Raw genomic sequence first — 23,759 nt, 5'->3', positions numbered from 1 at the left:
GGGGACACTGTTAGAAAGGGAAATAGCATCCTTTTTGCCCTAAATTTTTAATGCTAATAGTAAGACCTTATTTGTGTTGAGTACTTCCTACTGCTAAACATTAGGCGCTAATGCCCATGGCAGTTCTCTAAGGGTTGATACTATTATTCTCATTGTATAGATATGGAAATTGAGACTTGGAGAGGGTAATTAACATAAGAAGGTGAATAATATATAAAATAAAGGAGTAGTGGATATAGAGTGGTGTTCAAAAGGAAACATTGTAAGCTGGTTAAACTATAAAATGAATATCAAGTTCAGGTTGGGGTACCTCACATTAAAAAGGATTTTTATATCACTTAGCATAACACCATCCAGGCTCATCCATGTTGTTGCAAACAGCAGAATTTCTATGTTTTGTATTGTATTATTTTATTGTAAATATGTAATAAAATATTTTCTTGATTCATTCATTCATTGATGGACACTTCGGTTGTTTCAACACCTTGGCTTTTGTGGATAACACTGCATTGAACATTGACTTCAGTATCTTCTCAAGAGAATGCTTTTGTTTCCTCTGGATAAGTACTCATAAGTGGGGTTTCTGGATCATATGGAATCTCTATTTTTAAAGGAGCTTCCATACTGTTTTCCAAAGTGACAGTACCAATTTACATTCCCACAAACAGAGTACAAGGGTTTACTTTTCTCCACATCCTCATCAGCATTTGTTATCTTTTGTCATTTTGATAATAGTCATTCTAATGGGTGTGAGATTTCACTGTAGTTTTTCATTTCCCTGATAAATAGTGATGGTGAGCACCTTTTCATGTCCCTATCGGTCATTTGTATGTGTTCTTTGGAAAAATGTCTATTCAGGTCCTTTGTCCATTTTTTAATTGTTATTTGGGTTTGTTTGTTTTTTTTTGCTCTTGAGTTATATGATGATGACGATAATGCCAAGTCACTTCAGTCGTGTCGGATGCTTTGCAACCCCATGGACTGTAGCCCACCAGCATCCTCTGTCTATGGAATTCTCCAGTCAAGAATACTAGAGTGGGTAGCCATTTCCTCCTTCAGGGGATTTCCCGGACCCAGGGATTGAACCCACATCCCTTATGTCTCCTGCATTGGCAGGAGGATTCTTTACTATTGACACCACCTGGAACGCCCATTGAGTTATATAAATTCCTTAATCTCTTATCAGATGTGTAGTTTGCAGATATTTTCTTCTGTTCCTTAAGTTGTCTTTTTATTTTGCTGTTGGTTTCTTTTTTTTTCAGTCGGATACAGTTTCACATGTTTCTTTTGCTTTTGCTGCCTTTGCTTTGGTGTCAGATCCAAAAACTCAATGCCAAGACCAACATCAATGAGCTTACCCTCTATGTTTTGTTCTAAGGATTTTATAGTTTCAGGTCTTGTAGTCATGTCTTCAATCCATTTTGTTTTTTGTGTATGGTGTAAGAAAGGCCAGACAAAGACAAATATGGCTTGGTATCACTTATGTGTGGAAAGTTAAAAAAAAAAAAAAAATCAAGCTCATAGAGACAGAGTAGGGGCAGGGGAAATGGGAAGAGGCTGATGATGTGCACAAACTTTTAGTTATAAGATGAATAAGGTCTGAGGATCTAATGTATGACATGGAGACAGTAGCTGAAAACACTGTATTTTATTATATAATTGAAATTTGCTATAAGAGTAGAACTTAAAAGTTCTCACCAAAAAAGTAAATATGTATGTGATATATGTGTTAATTAACTCAAAAAGGATTTTTATATGTTGAAGTGGGATGCTCTCAGGGATGCGGTTATTTAGCTTAAAGGAAAAAGCCAGGAGGGCAATGACCTGCCTCTGTGTAAGAGAAATTTGATTTCTTTCTATGGCTCTGGGGAACAGAGAATCGTCAGGTGGGGGCTTCAGGAAGGCACATGTCAGCTCCTTACAGAGAGGAACTTAAACAATAACGAGAGTCTGAAATAGGTGGGTTGCTTAGAACCATCTCGTTTCCCCTGGGTGCTCAGGCGAAGGCTGGATGGCCACTCCCCTGGGACAGCCTAGCGGAGATATGGGTATTGCCCGGCACTGAGATTTGGGTTATCTTTTCGTTTTGTTGATGTTTGTTGATGTTGATGTTCTCTGCTGTGCAAAAGCTTTAAGGTTTGATTATGTCTCAATTCATTTACTTTTGCTTTTATTTCTTTTGCCTTGGGAGACGGATCTGTGAAAAGGTTGCTATGATTTACGTTAGAGAATGTTTTGCCTATGTTCTCTTCTAGCAGTTTTATGGTGTCATGTCTTATATTTAGATCTTTAAATCATTTTGAGTTTATTTTTGTATATTGTGTGAGGGAGTGTTCTAACTTCATTGATTTTAATGAGGCTGTCCAGCTTTCCCAACACTGATTGTTGAAAAGAATGTCTTTCTGCATTGTATATCCTTGCCTCCTGTGTTAAAGATTAATTGTCCATAGGTGTGTGGGTTTGTTTCTAGGTGCTCTATTCTATTGCATTGATCTGTATGTCTGTTTTTGTGCCAAGATTATATTATTTTGATTACTGTGGCTTTGTAGTATTGTCTGAAGTCTGGGAGGGTTATGCCTCCAGCTTTTTTCCCCAGAATTTCTGGGTCTTCTGTGGTCCCATATAAATTTTAGGGTTATTTGTTCTACTTTTGTAAAGAATATCATGGGTAATTTGATAGATTGCATTAAATCTGTAGATTACTTTAGGTAGTATAGCCATTTCTTCCAATCCAAGAGTGTGGGCTATCTTTCCATTTCTTGGAATCATCTTCAATTTCCTTTGTCAGCATTTTATAGTTTTCAGTGTATAAGGCTTTCAACTCATGGTTAGGTTTATTCATAGGTATTTTATTTATATTTTAAAAAATATTTCGTTGGCTGTTGCAGCTCTTAGTTGCTTAGTCATGGCATGCAAACTCTTAGTTGTGGCATGTGGGATCTAGTTTCCTGACCAGGGATCGAACCCTGGCCCCCTGCATTGGGAGGGTAGACTCTTAGCCACTGGACCACCAGTGAAGTCCCATAGGTATTTCATTTTTTGACATGATTTTAAAAGAGATATTTTTAAACTTTCTTTTTCTGACATTTCATTGTTAGTGTAAATAAATGCAGCAGATTTCTGTATACTAACCTTGTATCCTTCTACTTGTTGAATTCATTTATTAGTTCTAATAGTTTTTGTGTGTAACCTTTAGGGTTTTGATATAGAGTGTCATGTTATCTGCAAATAGGGACAGTTTTACCTCTTCCCTTCCAAATTTTGATACCTTTTATTTGCATCTCTTGTGTGACTACTGTGGTGGCTAAGATTTGCAATACTATGCTGAATAGAAGTGGTGAGAGTGGGCATCTTTGTCTTTTTTCAGAATTTATCAGGAAGTTTTTCAGTTTTTCACCATTGGCTGTGGGTTTGTCATTAAATGGATAAATCTTTGTCTTGGCAGGACTGAGATTCTTTCCTTCTTCCTTACTGAGTGCCTATTGTGAGCTATTTCCAGGCACACAAAGATAGTAGGACAGAGTCTCTGTTTTCAAAAGCTCACAAATCTTTCTTAAAGTACCTGGTTCCGTAAGATTTTAATTACTTAATTGTCAACAGATGATATAAATATATGACAAAATAGATGACTGAATCTTGGCATCACATGATATATTCTATAATTACAACATAAGCTGTCATTTTTATGGTTCATGAATGTATTGTTTTCATTAAATGAATATTCCTGGTAATATATGGTTCTCATTTAGGAGAGATGGACTGCCAGTGCTCTAAGAATTATAGTCCATTCAAATAAACTCAGAAAGCTATTTTTGAACAGCAGTTTTTATTGATGATTCGGAAGATACTTTGGAACCTGTAGGACCACAGGATCAATATTATGAATGTGGACTTGTATTTTACCATACATCTAAAGAAAGAAGATAAGGATGAAGAGGAGAGACATAGATGTGCCAGAGAGGTTCTTGGAAAACTAAAAGTTAAATGATAAAAGTTAACACCATTATTAAAATTAGGTAATAGCAATGATATCTTGAATAGCACTCTTTTAAGGCCAGGAATAGGAAGAGCTTGAGTCCAGCTCAAATATAGCAGATGTATAGAACAGTCTTTCGGACTCTGTGGGAGAGGGCAAGGGCAGGATGATATGGGAGAATGGCATTGAAACATGTAAATTATCACATGTGAAATGAAAAAAAAAAAATTAACATTTCTAAGAGAAGAAAACCAATCAACCAGAAGTAGGGATCTGCATGAAACAGAACATTGCAGTGTCCATTTAGCACTGATTGGTGATACAGGATCATGTGTAGGTGTTTCTGAAGGAAAGGGGAAATTTTTATATAAAAGGAGGGAATTGGACTGCTTTAGCTGATAGAACTGGGCTTCCCTGGTGGCTCAGATGGTAAAGAATCTGCCTGCAATGTGGGAGACCTGGGTTCCATCCCTGGTTTGGGAAGATCCTCTGGAGAAGGGAATGGCAACCCACTCCAGTATTCTTCCCTGGAGAATCCCATGGACAGAGGAGCCTGGTGGGCTACAGTCCATGGGGTCACAAAGAGTCAGACACGACTGAGCAACTACATGATGATGATGATGATGTAGTTCTGTCCTTTAGGGTAGAACTAGAATTATTAAAAGTAAAAATATGGGTGAAGTTTAAAAATTACAGGTCAAAGTTAGATTCTGTAGAAGGCTTTCTGAAAGATGATGAAAATTGGAAGTATTTTAACATGAAGATTAAGTAATGCAATTACAAATGTAAAGGATGGAAAAATTGGCTGTTATGGCAGATAAATCACATAACCAAAAAGATACAGAAGATGGAGAGAACCTGTTTCTGCCTTTTGGGGACTTTAATGGTCAGATAAACAAGGACACTGATGAAAGTAGAGCAGAGGTCTTAGCAAAGGTTGGATTTCAGTGCATCACTTTCAGTTTCCTAGGTAAATTGAACCCCTAATTATAACAAGAAAATCCATATATAAGGGAAGATTAACTTCAGTCTTGTTAGCTTTTCCCTTGAGGGAAAAGGAGTTTAGAAAAGATTTGTGTAACAAAGAATAAACTCTTAGAGAGGATGGTCTATCTGCTGGACACTTGTGGGTACCATGTGTACCTGCATTGACTGTTTTGGTCATAGCCAGTATCTGTAAATCAAGTGTTGCCAATATATGATGTCTGCTTGTTAATATTATTACCCAAAAGGGACTTCATCCTGTGACTTGGTAGAATACATCCTACGAGTGGGCTGTGTAACTGGCTTGAGTAGGAGCCATTGTAGCAGTCAGTTCCTCAGATTCTTCTGCTCACCACATGCTCTTGTCCAGCAGAGATGAACCCATCTTTACAAAGGAGGGGGAGTTGAAATGGAAATACAAAACAAAAGGGAAGAGTTTGAATCATACACCTGAGTCTCTTTGCTTTGATTTCAGCCTAACCAAGCAATCTTTTCATGAATGCACAAGCATCTCAGATAGATTTGCCTCTTAGGGAAAGATAGAACTAGTGTTACTAATGTGAGAATTTTTTTCCATATGACAGTTCAATTTATGATTATTAGTGAATACATTTGGTTTGTAGTACTGTGGTTATTAGTCTAGGAGTTCTTAAACTTGAGCATGCATTGGAATCACCAACATCATTGAGCATGTACTTGGTTAATTTCAAGCAGGACTTATTAAATATAGATTCCTGGGCCATTCTCCCAGAGATTCTGCTCCACTGGATCTGTGATAAGGCACAAGAATGTATGTTGCTACCAAGGTCTCAGGTGCACTGCTGCTGTAGAAGCATCACCATTTGAGAATGAATGGGCTAGTCTTTAGAGCATCGACAAGACTTAGTTTCTGAGTCCACTATGCAGAGGATGAGTCTCCAAACATTGGTGACTTCTAGGAGATGCTGCCATATGAGGTTTCTTGATGGCTAGCTGAATCTCCTGTTCCTGGAAACCACCCTATCTTGGAAAGTATCTCTTAAATATTGATCAGAGTTATGGCCTATCAGTCAGTTCAGTCACTCAGTCGTGTCTGACTCTTTGCAACCCCATGGACTGCAGCATGCCAGGCTTCCTTGTCCATTACCAATTCCTGGAGTTTGCTCAGACTCACGTCCATTGAGTCCGTGATGCCATCCAACCATCTCATCCTCTGTCGTCCCTTTCTTCTCCTCCTCCAATATTTCCCAGCATTAGGGTTTTTTTCTAGTGAGTCAGTTCTTTGCATCAGGTGGCCAAAGTATTGGAGTTTCAGCATCAGTCTTTCCAATGAATATTCAAGACTGATTTCCTTTAGGATTGACTGGTTTGATTGACTGATATGACCTATAGGTCAAATCTGTCCTGATCTTATGATTTGTATCAGGAACTGTTTAATGAATTCCTGATTTTCACTTTGATTACATGCTCTTTACGAGTGTCAAAAAAGCAGGCAGCTCCATTATTACCTTCTAAAGAATGCAATCTGAAATGGTAACTAATAAGGACCTACTACATAGCATAGGGAACTCTACTCAATGCTTTGTAGAGGCCTATATGGGAAGAGAATCTAGAATGGATCTATGTATTTGTATAACAGATTCACTTTGCTGTACACTTGAAACTGTCACGCGAGTGTATGTTCCTCAGTTCTTTGTCTTGTCACAACAAGGATTTGGAGCGACGGGCATTAAAGCCCTTGGCGCGTCACAGCTCTGGAGTCTTGGACAAACGGTGCTACAGCTCTTAGGCAAATCAGTGTTACAGCTCCATTTTATTTAGAAAGGAGAATCCATCCTCGATGTGGGAGGGCATGCCAACCCAAAGACTTGAAGAAGAGAGTGGAGGAGTGCGCAGGGAGGGAGGCAGAGAGAGACAGAGAGAGAGAGAGAGAGTGCACGCACGTGGGAGAGGGAGTGAGACACCGTATGAGAAAGCGCTATGGCTCCTCCTCTTATATGTTTTTTCCTCCACCTGGGCCTGCCCTATGCAAATTGGGCTTAGCCAGGAGTGCTGTTTGTTCTGCCTGAAGTCTTCACTCTGGTCCTCGGACCTTCCTTTGACCTTCCTTGTCTTTTAGCCACTGCCATTTTGGACTCCTTTTCCCTATTCTACCTACCTAACACTAACACAGCATTGTGAATCAAATATACCTTAATAAAGATGTTAAAAATAATGAAATATCTTATAAGTAAAATATACTTAATAGTAACTAATCTTTAACTTCATAAAATAAATCATTATTTTATGTAAAAAAAAAATAATGTAATCGGGTTTCTTTTCTGCAAGTTGATAACAATATCTAAAAGTCAAAGTAGTCTTTTCCAGAATACCTTCTTCCTTTTTACTGTTAATATGTTTGTCATTAGTATCTTCTGACTCTCTAGAATTCAAAGTAGTTTCTGTCACTTCTGCACCAGTAAAAACTAGTATCAAATGGAGTTTCCTTGCTGGTTTGAACCCAGCTATTCTTCCAGTTCTTTACAAAGTCTTCCAGTTGACTGCAATTTCAAGCTGTTGCCCTTGCTTCTGTCTCTCTCTCTCTGCTCATTGCTGGCAGTTTGAACTTGCATGATGTGAAAAACACTCAAGTCTATTTTGTCTTGACTGACAGAAGCTCACCAAATAATTGTTTCTTTCCAAAGCTATTTTCTTCTAAATTTCCTTCTTGATCCCTCTAAGCAAGTTATTTTTAACCTTTTAGAGAATTTCTGCCTAATAGAAATAAAATGTGAGCCACGAATAGAAGCCTTATGTACAATTTTAAGATTTCTAGTAGGTACATTAAAAGAGTGAAAAGAAATGAGTGAAATGAATTTTATAATGTATATTTAAAATTTTTCTTTCTTTTAAAAATATTTTATTTATTATTTATTTATTTGGCTGAGCCAAGTCTTGGTTGTGGCACGTGGGATCTTCTGCTTTGGTTGAGGCATGTGAGATCTTTAGTTTTGGCATGTGGGATATAGTTCCCTGACCAGGAATTGAACAGAGGTCCCCTGCATTGGGAATGCAGAGTCTTAGCCGCTGGACCACCAGGGAAGTCCCGATAGTATTTTTTATTTAACTCAACATATCCAAAATACTCTCATTTCAATATGGAATGAACATAGAATATTAATGAGATAGCCTATTTTCTCTCTTCATCCCAAGTCTTCAAACTGTAGTGCATTTGACACTGCACATCTCAATTTGGACCAGCCGTATCTCAACAACCACATGTGACTAGTAGCTAGTATATCAAACAATCGTGGATTTAGTGCTTCTAAATTCTCTGAATTGATTCCTCCAGAATAAAGCAGCTAAGTTCACATTTTGAAAACTCTGTCAAGGCTTTTGGGAACAAACCCCTGAAGCCCATCTTTGGAGCTCAGGTTAGATTTCTTGCTCTTAAGATCCCTCAAGTTTCCAAAGGACCTGGGTTCCTGCCTCTTGCAAACAATGACAAAGCAATTTCTGCCTTTGTGGCACATGTGGGAAGACCTGGCTAATCAGAGCTTTGAAACGCAGGGTGTCTGCTCTTTCTATCTGTGTTCTTGGCGCTAGCACCTGCACACCATCACCTCCTGTTCTTACTTTGCCTCCAGTTGCTATCTGTGAGGGTGGGAGATGCAAAATGAATTAGAATTAATGGAGACTTCTTAGCCTGCCAGATAAACTAGCATTGCCTGTGCTAGTGTTCTTTGTCCTTGTGACAAGGGTTTATTGATAAGAAAAAGGATTTGTACTTAAATACCAAACACTCAAATGCTTGGCTGGTTATACTGTTCGCTATCACTGGTGTTGTCCTTCTCCAAATCATTTGTCCTCTGGTGGATCTTGACAAAGCGCCTGCACAAAATTAACAGGCATGCAAAGCCTGGATGAGCAAAATCAATTTGCCTATAATTTGTTTGTGAAGCACTCAGGACGTGGTTGAAGTGATTTTAATTTCAAAGCCCAAGTTGCCCGTCTGTCTTTTTGTCAGGCAATTAGTTCCACTGGCTGGGCAAGAATGCTGTGATGCAGAGTGCTGAGAGGAGCCAACCAAGGAGAATGGCACCCTCTTTTTGGCTTCTTCCGCATGTTCCTCATGCCAAACTTCTTTTGTCTCTGGTTTATTTTGGGTAAAATCCCCTGCTTGGCACCAGGCTCTGTGACTGCTTGGCATAGTGCTGTGGATAAGTGCTTTGAAAAAGGACCTGGAGGGAGTAAACAGAGGAAATCCTAACAGTAGCTACTTCTGGATTGTCTGGCAGTGTGTTTTTATTGAATATACTCAACAACCTCAAATGATCAGTATTAATATCCTCATTGTACTGAACATGAAATCAAGGAGCAGAGAGATGTTGGTAATTAGCTAAAGTCCATGTCTTAGAAGTTCAGAACTGGGGCTACAACAGGGGTGCTCTTAATCCCTGTGCTGCCCATCTAGTCCAATCCCCATAGGAGCCATTGCCTCCTGGACTTTGGGGAGGAACCAAGTTTGAATAAGAGACAGGATAATAGGAACCTCAGTTAAGTACTTCCACCATGAGGACAGGGACTTTGTCAGTATCCTCTAAACCAAAGTGAACCTGGCTCATGGAAGTCACCTCATAAGGACATAGGGGCCCACCTGTGTTTGTTTAGCAACTAAAATGCATTATCTCTTCTGACTCACAATGACCATGGGAGGTAGGAAGGAAAGGTATTATCTTTTATTTATGAATCCCTTGTGGCTCAGCTGGTAAAGAATCCGCCTGCAATGTGGGAGACCATGGTTCGATCCCTGGGTTGGGAAGACCCCCTGGAGAAGGGCAAGCCTACCAGCTCCAGTATTCTGGCCTGGAGAATTCCATGGACTGTATAGTCCATGGGGTTGCAAAGAGTCGGACATGACTGAGTGACTTTCACTTTCACTTTATTTATGAATACTTTAGCTGAGTTAAAGGGAATATCTCACATTCCCAAAATGACTTAAATAAATGTCTGAGTTGTAATTGTGGTTGTTTTAATTGCCTCAGATTGTTTATGGCTCAGACAATAAAAATCTGCCTGCACAGTGGGAGACCTGTGTTCAATCCCTGGGTCGGGAAGATCCCCTGGAGAAAGGAATGCAATCCACTCCAGTATTCTTACCTGGAGAATCCCATGGACAGAGGAGCCTGGCAGGCTACAGTCCCTGGGATCACAAAGAGTCGAATTGGACTGAATGACTAAAACTTTCACTGTAATTGCCATGGTAATAACTTAGTGGTTGAAACTTCTGGAAGCAGGGACCATTTTCTATTCATTTTGTGTCCTTTTCCCCACAGTGCAGAGAGAGGACATTTCTACAAGCACAGAAAGTTCTATCAGACAGCGCTGCTCTAGAGGCAGGGAGAGGCCAGTGGGTGATAATCTGACATAATGCCCTACTTCACAGCAAGAAGTAGAATTTAATAATGTTTTAATGAATAAATGAATGAATACCATATGGAAGTGTTTTCGTAATATGACTAAGCTAATTACACTGATCAGTTATAGGTTGAATTTGGGCTTTCCAGGGCAGCTGATTCCATTTTTCAAAATGAATTATCAAAAAGAGAAAAACAACTCATTCCTTAAAGACGTCAAAATGCAACCTTAAATGCCATGCTAAGCAATGGGAAGGTGCTGGAGTGGGTTAGTCAGTGATTACTGCTATTTAACAGCAATTTAAAAACAAGGCAACAGCAATGTTTGTACTATTATGACATTTAAATAGTTAAAACCAACTCTACTTAGATAATGAATTAATTCATATTTACTGATAAAATACTTCATTTATTTTCTATCATTCTTCATGCAGCTTGAAGTATGTCATGATTATTGTTTTAATATCATGTCATCTATCAGTGCCCAGAGGTTGTCATTGCCTTTTCAAAAAATGACAGAGAAATGAAAAAATGGTGAGGTTTCTACTGACTATCATACTAAGTCAGCAAGTGTGATAACCCAAGTTCCTTTTTCTTGCCCATGACTCTCTAACCTACACTGTTGGAGCAACTTGGAAAAAAAAAAGAATTGTAAAACAGATGCCAGAAAGTGTAGATTATCTTAAATTTCTAGGTGCGCTAAACTACTCAGCCTCTTAGGGAAGAAGTGCCTTCTGTTGGTCTATGAGAATGTCTGTCCTTAACTGAGACTCATCTAATAAAGTTCAGGGAAGGGCCATATCTCCAGGGTAAAGCAGCCCATTCGTTCATTTACTGTGTATCTGTAACTGCCAGGCAAAACCCAATGGTGAATGTCACATAAGTCCTTCAAGGAACTCTTGGGCTACTGGGAACTCAGATGTGTAGACTGACAGTAACCACAGAGAGCGACCAGTGCTATAATGGGGTAAGCAGAAGTGTCTATGAAAGCCACACTGTTTAGTTTGGGGGATGAGAAAAGATCTTCCATGAAAATAGGAAGAAATCATGTCATGAAGCCCCTTCTCCAGGGGATCTTCCCAACCCAGGGATCAAACCTGGATCTGCCACATTGCAGGTAGATTCTTTACCAGCTGAGCCTCAACAGAAACCCAAGAATACTGGAGTGGGTAGCCTATCACTTCTCCAGGGCATCTTCCTGACCCAGGAATTGAACCGGGGTCTCCTGCATTACAGGAATGTTCTTTACCAACTGAGCTATCAGGGAAGCACCATGAAACCTAGGTAAGGGTTATTCAGATGATGAGAGAGGAAAAGAAATTATAAGAAAGAGAATATGTCTTGATTCAGTTCAGTTTAGTCATTTAGTCGTGTCCGGCTCTTTGCGACCCCATGAATCACAGCATGCCAGGCCTCCCTGTCCATCACCAACTCCAAAAAACTATAAAAAGGAAGGTTGCTTTAAAGCATAAAGATTTCAGAGGGCCACAGAGGGTGGTGTGGTAGAAACTATGCTGTCCAATATGGTAGCCAAGAGAAACATGTGGCTAATTAACATTAACTTAAAATTAATTAAAAGTAAATAAAATTAGAAATGCAGTCCCTCAATTGCCTTAGCCATATTTAAAGAGATCAATAGTCAGTTGTGGACAGTGTTGAACAGTGCAGATCTGAACTATTTCCATCATCATAGAAAGTTCTACTGGATGGTGCTTCTCTATAGGCAGGCAGGGGCCAATCAGTGATGAACTTTGAATGACCTGCAAAGATGTTTGGACCTTACTCCGAGGACAATGAGATGCCACTGAAGTATTATATATAGGGAAGTAGAGTGATCAAGTTTATATATTAGAAAAGTCATTCTGCAGGGCACAAAAAGGCTTAGAGAGAGGCAACACTGAGAATTAGACCAGTAAAAAGCATATTTCATTCATCAGGGAAAGAGATGATAGGCTCCTAGAACAGGTAGCATAATAGAGAAGTGCATGGATTCAGGAAATATTAAGGAAAACAATCAGTAGGACTTAATGGTTTAGATGTGGAGGGTTGAGGAAGGCAGATGTGAAGTTTGATCTCTGACTTGGGCAGCCAGGGAATGATGGTACCATTGACCTAGACAGGAAACAAGAAAGAAGAAGGGGTAGAACTGAGGAGGAGAGATGATAAATTCAACTATGTCCTTGAATGCAAAATGAACAATGAGGCATCCAAGTGAGCTTGCAGGAAGCATTTAGATAGTCAGATCTGACCCTCAGGAGACAAATCTGGGCTGGAGACAAATATTATAAAGCTATCACCACATGGATGAATTGAAAGCCATGGAAACAAATGAGATCTGTGAGGAAGAGAGTATGGAATGATATGCTAAGAAGGACAAGGACTGAACACTCACAGTGATGAGACCAGCCTAGGAAGAGGAGTCCAGAGGAGAAGCCAGTCAGGCAGAAAGAGAACCAGGAGATCTCCTTCACCTAGAAGGGGATCTAGGTGAAGAGAATATGGTAGGAAAAAGGAGCGGTCATCATGTCAAATGCTACCCAGAGGACAATGTAACTGGAGTTGAACAGGGTTGTTATGGTTTTTCAGGAAAAAGGTCATTGGTGACTTTGTGAATGCACTTCACCAGGGGAATGATGGGGGCAGAAGGTGGGCTGAAGAGTGACTTGGAGTTGAACAAGTAAGAGCAAACGTAGACAAGTCTAAAACCGGTGAAAGATTTAGAGATGGCTCGTAATAGACGTCTTCTCCATAACCACTGTACCATTTTCAAATGTCTAGCTCATATTAGAGACATTTGTGACTTCTTTTATGCTTGGTGCTCCTGAAAGCTTGTTGAAAGTCTAGAGGAGGCTTTTGCACCCTCAGATTTTCATTGTTCCTAGTAGCTCTATTAGTTCCTAGGAGTTCTTGCATTTGGAAGATGCTCTATTGGTATTTCATTACTTTCTAGATTTCAAATTAAAGGCTCTTATTGGCCTTAAATATATATAAAAGTATGCAGTTTTTTCTGACTAAATGAAAAGGTCTCAGTTCCAGGTGAGAAAAAGGTCATGACGAGCCCATAATTTAATAGAATCTCATTTTTTTTTTCTAATAGGAATGAATGTTATCTTTATTTATTTATTTTGAGCTTTTTATTTTGTGTTGGGGTACAGCTGATTAACAATGGGTAGTTTCAGGTGAACAGGGAAGGGACTCAGCCATACACAGACATGTCTCCATTCTCCCCTTCAGGCTTCCCTGGTGGCTCAGAGGGTAAAGAATATGCCTGCAGTGCAGGAGACCCGAGTTCAATCCCTGGGTTGGGAAGATCCCCTGGAGAAGGGAAGGCTACCCACTCCAATGTTCTTGCCTAAAGAAGTCCATGGATAGAGGAACCTGGTAGGCCCCAGTGTATGGGGCTGCAAAAGTTGGACACGACTAAGTGACTAACACATGCACATGGCTCTCCCCCAGCCCCACCTCCCATCCAGGCTGCCACACAACACTGAGCAGATTTCCATGTGCTATGCAATAGATCCCTGTTGGTTATCCCTTTAAATATAGCAGAGTTTGGGATGGTCATGCATATACTGCTATATTGAAAAGAATCTCATATTTTCAGGGAATTCTGTGAATTAGGGTGAAAATCCCTCCCCCCCACCAAAAAAAAAGCCAGAAGTAATAGAACTAGGATGAATATGTTTTAATAAAAAATTTATTATGACTATTTACACCAGTTCCTTGATAAGCATATAAATGTAAACTTTTATGTTGGCATTATTTCACACATGATTTATCCAAATGCAGAGTTAATACTGTCATTTGAGTGTACAGGTAGTGAGAAAATTTTATTATATTCACAGAATATACATACACGTGCATTCAAAATGTGTCCCTCCTTAAGCCAGTGGTATGGACACAGTCCCATTGGCCCTGCTTCTGCTTCGCAGGTGGACACTGGAATCAGTGATGTCATCCACGTGCTCCTCACTCTTCTTTTCCTTCAGGCTGTTGATGAATCTCAGGGTAATTTCGTCCCACTCCTCAGGCAACAGCATCAGCAGAAACCCAATGCAGATGATGATGGTAGCAGCCAGGCGGACGACATTGAATATTACCTCCTGCTTCAGGAGATCCACAGCTAGGGGAGCAACAGCAAGTCAGTCAGCCTATGACGGTTTCTAAGCTCCTCTGAAAACAAGTGACCCAAATCAGTGCTACTTCTAGAAGATTTCCAAAAGTCTCTCTCGTTCTCACAAGCTTATCTTTCCTTTTTCTATGTCGTTATTGACATGGCTCTCTACATCTGCTTTCCATTTCTTTTCTCTAAATCATACTCACCCCGCCAGGCAAATACCATCTGATTGAATAGCCTCTGCAATTTTAAAAAATAATTTTATTTTATATTGGAGCACAGTTGATTAACAGTGTTTCAGGTGTACAGTAAGGTGATTTAGTCACACATATCCATGTATCTATTCTTTTTCAAATTCTTGTCCCATTTAGGTTATTACAGAATATTAAGCAGAGTTCCCTGTGCTGTAATAGTCGGTCCTTGTTGATTATCTGTTTTAAATATGGCAGTGTATACATGCAGTTTTATTTCTTAATATCTTTCCTCTGTATTCCTTCATACTTCTCCAGTTTCACTGGCCCACTGAAGATTTTTTAAATGAACCAAGATTATTAATGTCTAGGTCTTTGCAAATGCTAGTCTTTTTAAAATTTTTAGTTGCAGTGAAACTCATGCAAATTAAAATCAACCACTTTCAAGTGAGTTTACTAGCATTTTGTACATTCATTTTGTATAGATTAATGTACCAGCTTCTCCATCTGGTGTAAAACGTTTTCATCATTTCAAAATAAAACCCCATACCCATTAAGCAGTTACTCCCCAGTCTCCTACCCCCACCCCAAAACCTGGAAACCACCAGTCTGCTGTGTGTCTACGGATTTATCTATTCTAGATATTTCTTATAAATTGGAACATACACTATATGACATTTTATGTCTGGTTTCTTTTGATTCACATAATGTTTTTGAGGTTCAGCCACATCGTAGCATGCGTTAGTGCTTCCTTCCTTTTTATGGCTGAATTGTATCCCATTGTATCACAATTTGTGTATTGATTAATCTCTTGATGGACATCTGGGTGTTTCCACATTTGGCTTTTGTGAATAGTGCTGTGGTGAACATCTCATACAGGAATATTTTTGAGTCCTTGTTTTCAGTTTTGGGAGGCATGTATCAGTAGTAGAATCATATACATGCTCTTCTCTTTGTATGAAATGTTCTTTCCTCCTTGTATGCACTTCATCCAGCTAAACCCTCTGTTAAATTCCTCCTTTTATTCTTCTTGCAAGAAGCTTCCTTCAGTGCCCCTCCTGTGTGCTTTCAGAGCATTCAGTACATATCTTTGTCAAAGTCTTTCTCTCTCTACATTGTAATTACTGAGTTCCTTTTATCTCCCTTCTATATCACATGATCCTGAGGGCAGGGACCATGTCTTACTCAGGATTTATCATCAGTGTTAGCACAGTTGGTAGCATATACTAAGTACTCAGAAATTATTTATTAAATGAATGAATCAATGGATGAATGAATGGAATTCCTTGACAACCCCACTCCTCCCTGATATTTTCCTCTAAATATCTTATAGTCCTTGGAGTCTTTTACACAATTTAGCATTTAATGATAAGTTACTTTGTGGATCTCTAAGTTATTTCATATAGTCAGTCTTGTTTTCCATATTCAGCGTAAGTTGTTTTTTTCTCATAGAAAGTGAAGTCACTCAGTCGTGTCTGACTCTTTGCGACCCCATGGACTGTAGTCTACCAGGCTCCTCCGTCCATGGGATTTTCCAGGCGAGAATACTGGAGTGGGGTGCCATTTCCTTCTCCAGGAGATCTTCCTGACCCAGGGATTGAACCCGGGTCTCCAGCATTGTAGGCAGACGCTTTACTGTCTGAGCCACCAGGGAAGTCCTTTTTTCTCATAGCACTCCTGTTTTTCGGAGTTTAGTTGTTTTAGAATATTGTGTTAGTTTCTGTTGTACAGAAAAGTGAATTAGCTATATGTATACATATATCGCCTCTTCTTCAGCACAGAGCATTAAGTAGAGTTCCCTGTGCTATACAGAAGGTTCTCATTAGTTATCTATTTTATACATAATAGTGTATATGTTTCAGAGAAGGCAATGGCACCCCACTCCAGTACTCTTGCCTGGAAAATCCCATGGATGGAGGAGCCTGGTGGGCTGCAGTCCATGGGATTGCTAAGGGTCAGACACAACTGAGCGACTTCACTTTCACTTTCCACTTTCATGCATGGAGAAGGAAATGGCAACCCACTCCAGTGTTCTTGCCTGGAGAATCCCAGGGACGGGGGAGCCTGGTGGGCTGCCGTCTATGGGGTCATACAGAGTTGGACACGACTGAAGCGACTTAGCAACACTTAGCAGTGTATGTGTTAATCCCAATCTCCCAATTCATCCCACCCTACTTCCCCCTTTGGTGTACATACATTTGTTCTCTATATCTGTGTGTCTATTTCTGCTTTGCAAATAGATTCATCTGTACCATTTTCCTAGATTCCACATATATGCATATGCATTAATATATGATATTTGTTTTTTTTCTTTCTGACTTCACTCTGTATGATAGTCTCTAGGTCCATTTACATCTCTGCAAACGGCACTATTTCATTCCTTTTTATGGCTGAGTAATATTCCAGTATATGTATGTGCCAAATATTCTTTATCCATTCCTGTCCTGGCGGTTCTATATACCACTGTCATGAACACAGGCATGCATGTATCTTCTGTAATTACAGTTTTCTTTGGCTATATGCCCAGGAGTGGGATTGCTGGGTCACTGTTTTTAGGGCGCCTCCATATTGTTCTCTATAGTGGCTGTGTCAGTCTACATTCCAACCGATAGTGTAGGAGGATTCCCTTTTCTCCATGTCCTCTCCAGGATTTGTTTATAGATTTTTTGATGATGCCCATTCTGACCAGTGTGAGGTGATGCCTCATTTTAGTTTTGATTTGGATTTCTGTAATAATTAGTGATGTTGAGCATCTTTTCATGTGTCTCTTAGCCATCTGTAATGTCTTCTTTGGAGAAATATCTATTTAGGTCTTCTACCCATTTTTTGATCGGGTTGTTTGTTTTTAGGGAATTGAGCCACATGAGCTGTTTATATATCTTGGAGATTAATCCCTTGCCAGTTGCTTCATTGGCAAATATTTTCTCCTATTCTGAGGGTTGTCTTTTCATCTTGTTTATGATTTCTCTTGCTGTGCAAAAGCTTTTAAGTTCAATAAGGTCTATTTATTTTTGTTTTTCTTTTCATTACTTTAGGAGATAGGTCAAAAAAGATCTTGCTGTGATTTATGTCAAAGAGTGTTCTGCCTATGTTTTCCCCTAAGAGTTTTATAGTGTCTAGTCTTACATTTAGGTCTTTGATCCATTTTAAGTTTATTTTTGTATGATGTTAATGAGTGTTCTAATTTCATTCTTTTACATGTAGTTGTCTAGCTTTCCCAGCACCACTTATTGAAGAGACTGTTTTTTCCATTGTATATTCTTGCCTTCTTTGTCATAGATTAGGTGACTGTAGGTGGGTTTATCTCTCAGCTTTCTATTCTGTTCCATTGATCTATTGTTTCCATTGTTCCATCTATTCTGTTCCATTGTTCTGTTTTTGTGCCAGTATCATACTGTCTGAATACTGTAGTATTCAGTGAAAGTTTATTATGGGACCAATACTATCTTTTCTCCCCCTACGCCCCAGTCTCTTCTATAATCCTGATCACATAGTAAGTGTTCAATAAACATTTGCTGATTATCCTGGGACAAAGAAAGAGGGCTATCAAAGACTTGGAAACATAGAATTTTAAAATTAGAAGGACTATATAGTCATCCAGATAATTCACTTTCATTATTTGTTCCACTGACAGTTTTCACTAGAAAGATTTTCCTGGAAAAACAGCTTTTCCCCTTGTCCCTGAAGTCAGTCAGATTGCTTTTTTCCTGTCTCTATTCCAGAGGGCCATCTGCTATGTCCCCGGGAGGAGCTTTCACAGCTCCCCATGGGCAGTCTGATGGGGAGCCAACACCCTACACTTTGAAAGTTCCCTACACTTTCATTAGTGACGTTGACATAAGAGTCCTGTGCTGGGATGCCTTTTGTTTCCATAGGACTTCCTCTAAAAATACCACAAAATTAGGTTGTCAGGGAGAGTACATGAAACCCAAATGATACATTTGGTATTTAATTCTAAAAGCACGACCACGTAAAAACAGTGTTTGTAGCTGCAATTTTTAAATCTGCTGTACAGTTATTCTGTTGTCTGCCACCTTCAAGATATTTAAAAACATGTTCCCAGGCAAGGGACACAATTCACAATTACTTGAAGAAATAACTCCGGGTGTAAAACAAACACAAGCAGGGAACTTCCTGTGCACATTTCAGTTTGTACAGTACCTGCATTTCCAGGAACGCTGAGCACTGTCCCGATGGAGATGAGGATTGGGTATGTCAGCACCACACCAACATTCACCAGGATGTTGAAGGCTGTCAAATAGAGGAGGATGGTGGCTCAGGTGGTAAAGAACCTGCCAGCAATGCAGAAGCCCCGGGTTTGATCCCTAGGTCAGGAAGATCCCTTGGAGAAGGGAATGGCAACCCACTCCAGTATTCTTGCCTCAAGAATTTCATGGACAGAGGAACCTGGTGGGCTATAGTCTATTGGGTTGCAAACAGTTGGACATGACTGAGTGACTAACACACACATATAGGATAAAGGGGAACTGAGATGCTGGTCTCTTTCCTTCTTTTAACATAAAAGAATCAATGTCTATGCTAAACATGCCTTCTAAATTATCTGTTCAGTTCAGTTCAGTCGCTCAGTCATGTCCGACTCTTTGCGACCCCATGAACCGCAGCATGCCAGGCCTCCATGTCCATCACCAACTCCAGTTACCAGACTCATGTCCATCAAGTCAGCAATGCCATCCAACTGTCTCATCCTCTGTCATCCCCTTCTCCTCCTGCCCTCAATCTTTCCCAGCATCAGGGTCTTTTCAAATGAGTAACATTGGTCAATTAATCCTCTAATTTTGGAGATGGATTCATATGTATCATACCTGAAAAAGTCATGTTCCTTGTTCCTCTTCTGCCACACTAGCTGCCTCATTTCTTACCAGTTGGCTCACAAAAGGGGTAGGGAGCCATGCAAAGAGGTGAAATAATGTGTTCACTACACTGCTTGTTAGCACTATAAAGTTGAGCCAGAGGTTGAGAGCTAAGGACTGACTGGGGCTTTCTCCCTTGCTAGTTTGCTGTATCATGCCATGTTCCTGGATAACTAAAAGGTCCTAGTGTTACTGCCTAACAGAAGATCTGTCCAAGGATGGCCTGTGCTGTTTTAGTCCCTCTCTTTTGGGGTGTGCATCACATGAACCAACAGAGGTACATATAATTCACTGAACACCAGGGAGCTTTTCCACATCCTGATTTTATACACAGATAACCTTAAGGCGCCTGATGGCCTGCCGTCTATGGGGTCACACAGAGTCGGACAAGACTGAAGCGACTTAGCAGCAGCAGCAGCAGCAACCTTAAGGCAGGTCCACAGAAAAACCTGAAGGTATAACTTGATATCCTTTAATTTGTATCTTTGGACACTTTAAACTAAATATAAAGTTATTCAAGTAATCACATACCCAACAGTGATCAAAAGTACTTGTTTTCAAAAAGAAAAACATTTATAAATTATATAGCATTATTTTAATAGATTTCAAGCCAATGTTTGTTTTGGGGGTTAGAGAAATATGACAACTATGAAAAATAACAACTATGAGAAGTCCTCAATTCAGGAAAGATCTCTATGGAAATGACCCCAAATCATTTGCCCATTTCTCTATAAAACCAAAGATGGTTCTAGAACCTTTACAGTTAGGACAGTGTTTATTCTTCTACTGCTTTCTGTAATTCTTGCTTTAGTTAAGCTCCAAAATTTAGGTATCTGGAGTTCCTCGTGCTTGTTAGAGACAATGGGTTGGATTTCCACAAGACTTGGGCTTGTTCATCATTTTCATACAATAGCAGTAGCAATCAAGGCCAAAGACCTTTGTAAGTTAATATCAATAACTACTCCTTCTTTCAGACACAGATGCAATGGGAATGGATATTCCAGCATCTCAACTCTCTCCTCAGATGTGGGGAGTCAAATACAACCAGTCCTAATAAATCAGAAATTTAATAAGCATAGCATAGACTCTGCTAAGATCCCCAACTGTCATTCTGTTGGCTGGACTGAGTATTTTAGCAGATTGATAGAAGTATTGGTCTTTGGTTGAGAACTGAGCTTTTCTCACTGAGCTTCATCAAAATGGGTAACTGCTTTTCCTTAGCACTTTCCATAGAACCCTTACAAGCTCTTTTGACAATCTAAGGACAAGAATATATAGTTCAATATGTTATCTGTAGCCCGGGGCCCTGCCTGAGACACATCAGGTAAATGGATGGATCCAATCTGCATGTGGACTAAGGCACTCCCCGAAGACAGGCCAAACCAAAGGCAGGAGCGAGGCCAGGTGAACCTAAGCAAATTAAAACTATAGTTCTAGGTGATCGGGTGGGGGCAGGACAGAGTACTGTCTACTGTTCACCTCTCAGATCTGTGTCCCAGCCTGGCTCTGACTAGATCATCTGATTCCTATGGAGAAGAGAAGGTAGCAAAAAAAAAAAACTTGAGAGCAGAAGCACTGAAGACTATAAAACCCTGGGGTGTGTAACACAGTCAGGATAGAGGCTGTCTCCTCATTTTGTCTCAGGGCAACCTTAACACAGAGAGAACTCCGTGCACTGGGGATGGGCCAGGTGGGGCAGCCCTTAACCCATGGACATGCCAGTTGGACTGCTCTGACCTAATCAAGCAATAGCCTGCAAAGAACTTTATAACCATTGCTGCTGCTGCTGCTAAGTCGCGTCAGTCGTGTCCGACTCTGTGCAACCCCATAGACGGCAGCCCACCAGGCGTCCTCGTCCCTGGGATTCTCCAAGCAAGAACACTGGAGTGGGTTGCCATTTCCTTCTCCAATGCATGAAAGTGAAAAGTGAAAGTGAAGTCAGTCGTGTCTGACTCTAGCGACGCCATGGACTGCTCCTCCATCCACGGGATTTTCCAGGCAAAAGTACTGGAGTGGGGTGCCATTGCCCAACCTTAGGTGAGTTTGGGAAATAGAAGACAGGGATGTCTATCTTTGATAGGCATCTAAGAAGGGAAGGCTTCTGTTATGACAATTTAACTCTCCAAGGAAAGGACAAGTGACATAGGAAATGGAAGGCAAGACTTGGCCACTCACCCAGCCAGAGCCCTGCCATCCCGCAGAGACAGCCCCATGGCAGAGCTGCAAATGAGGACCAGTGCTCCACCTTGGTGAAATACAGGATGACTGGGGTGAAGGAGATGAAGATTAAATTGAAGAAACCCAACGTGGAGACAAAGTGTGCTGCCTCACCAAAGTTAGCACTTCCAAGAAACATCTTAAACAAAACCTAGAACAGGAAAGGAACTTGTTAGCCACTCGGTCAGGGACTGTTGTTGGATCAGAAAGGCAAGTTCTACATCATGAGCTAACTGGCCCAGAACTTATGCTCTATGTCGTTTTATCCCAGCATTTCCATGACCCTAAATAGGCTGCTGAGCTAAGGAATTCAAATACACTCTAGCCTTTATGTAAAACAGAAATTGTCATAAAATAAATCCCACTTGGTATGCCACAGGGATACTGTAACTGGGAAAAGCCCACCGTCAGTTACAGGTATAGGGTAGATGATAAAGAAGAGTGCAGACCAGCCCAGAAACATTTAGGTTTGAGATGCCATTAGTTCTTTCCTTCGAGAATGGGGTTAATTTTATCCTTATTTTGATAATTACTGAAAACTAAATTGGACAGAGAAAACCTGTCGTCATGTTATTGAGAGAAGTAATAGCTTCCCTTGTGGCTCAGCTGGCAAAGAATCTGCCTGCAATGCATGAGACCTGGGTTTGATCCCTGAGTTGGGAAGACCCCTTGGAAAAGGGAAAGACTACCCACTCCAGTATTCTGGCCTGGAGAATTCCATGGACTGTATAGTCCACGGGATTGCAAAGAGTAGTACAGGACTGAGTGACTCTCGCTTTCAATAGTGATGCCTTGGATTTACAAGCACTTTTCTCTCTGAGTTTAAAACATTTTCACAAGGTCTGTATTTATTCTCCAGATTTTAAAGATGTTTTTCTTTTCTGGATTATAAATCTGTGTATAGAGAAAGATGACAAAGACATGTAAATAGCTAACCTAAATCATACATTTAGTTTGGGAGGAGACAGGTCTCTAGTCCATATTTCTTGGTTTCTTAACCCCTCTGCTTCCTTTATTAATCCTCAAACAATGTAGCACAGAATATATCTTTTCTGTGGTGTATATATGATGCTGTGTGTGTCAGCAAATATTACAGCTACCAGAATGAATACATCTGTAATGTGGTCAGGAGAATTCTCTCTATAAAAGAGACATTCCAGGCGTACAGCAAATCCAGGTATTTCTTTTACTTTCAACTAAACACATTGTGTTTTCTCTTGGGAGACTTAGAACGTGAGCACGTGCTGGTGGTCTCTGCTCACATCAGACATCTCAGAGGAGTCTCAGCCGGGGGCAAGTTAAACACTAACGGTGACCGAGTGAACACTTGTCGAGCTTGTCAGAGAATCAGTGGCCAGGAAATGTCAATACGGAAACAGACACAACGTCCTCTGAGCCGCAGAGTTGGTGAATAAGCAGAACAGGCATCTGGGAGGGATGCAGAGGGCATTTTCTGCCTTTCAGAGAAGATTTTCTCCTTGAAACACCATGAGAGGTGAAAGTGGAACAGTCACAATATCCAGAAAGTTGGCTCTGGAAAGCGGCACGTTGGTGAATAACCTTTTAGATCTGCTTTCTTAGTTCTTGCTTCTGAAGTCAGGGGCAGCGACTCTGAATAGAGCTTTCACTGATGACAGGTAGCTCCAGGGGAGAAAGAACTGTGAGGACATAGTTAGACCCAGCGTGTGCATCAGAGAGGGAAAGAGGCTCTTCATCTAGCTGATAACATAGCATGGGGTTAGTATGTAGCAAATAAACTCTCGAGTGATAGTTGGTTTAGGATTTTTAACACCTCATTGTAGTTAAAATAATGACCGAAGGTAGTTAAACATAGAGAAGTCTTTCTCAGCTCCTGCTACAACTGGTTGGCGATTTGGGAGGGGTGGAGTCATGGCCACCAGGGGAGTCCTTGGAGTTGACCAGTCCGAGTTTAAATCTTGTCTCTATCACTTCCTGGTTGGATGATATTGGACAAGTTACCTAATCTTTCAAAGTCTCAGTTTCCTCATCTGCAGAGTGGGAATAAGT

The 23,759-nt window shown here is 40.3% G+C and overlaps 1 protein-coding gene and 1 long non-coding RNA gene across 5 annotated transcripts in view; one reads left to right on the top strand and one right to left on the bottom strand.

The window, feature by feature from the left end:
• LOC147364281 (uncharacterized) overlaps positions 1-23,759 on the top strand; it is a 121,594-nt gene that overhangs the window by 81,294 nt on the left and 16,541 nt on the right. The window lies entirely within an intron of this gene.
• SLC35F4 (solute carrier family 35 member F4) overlaps positions 14,015-23,759 on the bottom strand; it is a 211,948-nt gene continuing 202,203 nt past the window's right edge. For 3 of the 4 annotated variants that reach the window (XM_086320529.1, XM_086320528.1, XM_086320531.1), the window contains 3 exons: positions 21,690-21,882; positions 18,805-18,894; positions 14,015-14,458 (listed from right to left, as the gene is read on the bottom strand). In XM_086320529.1, coding sequence (XP_086176655.1) covers positions 14,217-14,458; positions 18,805-18,894; positions 21,690-21,882 — 525 coding nt within the window. In that variant the 3' untranslated portion in view covers positions 14,015-14,216. The remainder of the gene's footprint in view (positions 14,459-18,804; positions 18,895-21,689; positions 21,883-23,759) is intronic. The other variant, XM_086320530.1, reaches the window with a different exon arrangement.

This window comes from Bos grunniens, chromosome 10, assembly GCF_055505025.1.
Source record: "Bos grunniens cultivar Pamir isolate PY7600 chromosome 10, Bosgru_T2T1.0, whole genome shotgun sequence".
NCBI classification, from domain to species: domain Eukaryota; kingdom Metazoa; phylum Chordata; class Mammalia; order Artiodactyla; family Bovidae; genus Bos; species Bos grunniens.
Note: the sequence above shows the minus strand (reverse complement) of the source record. Positions and strands in the feature narration are given on the sequence as shown.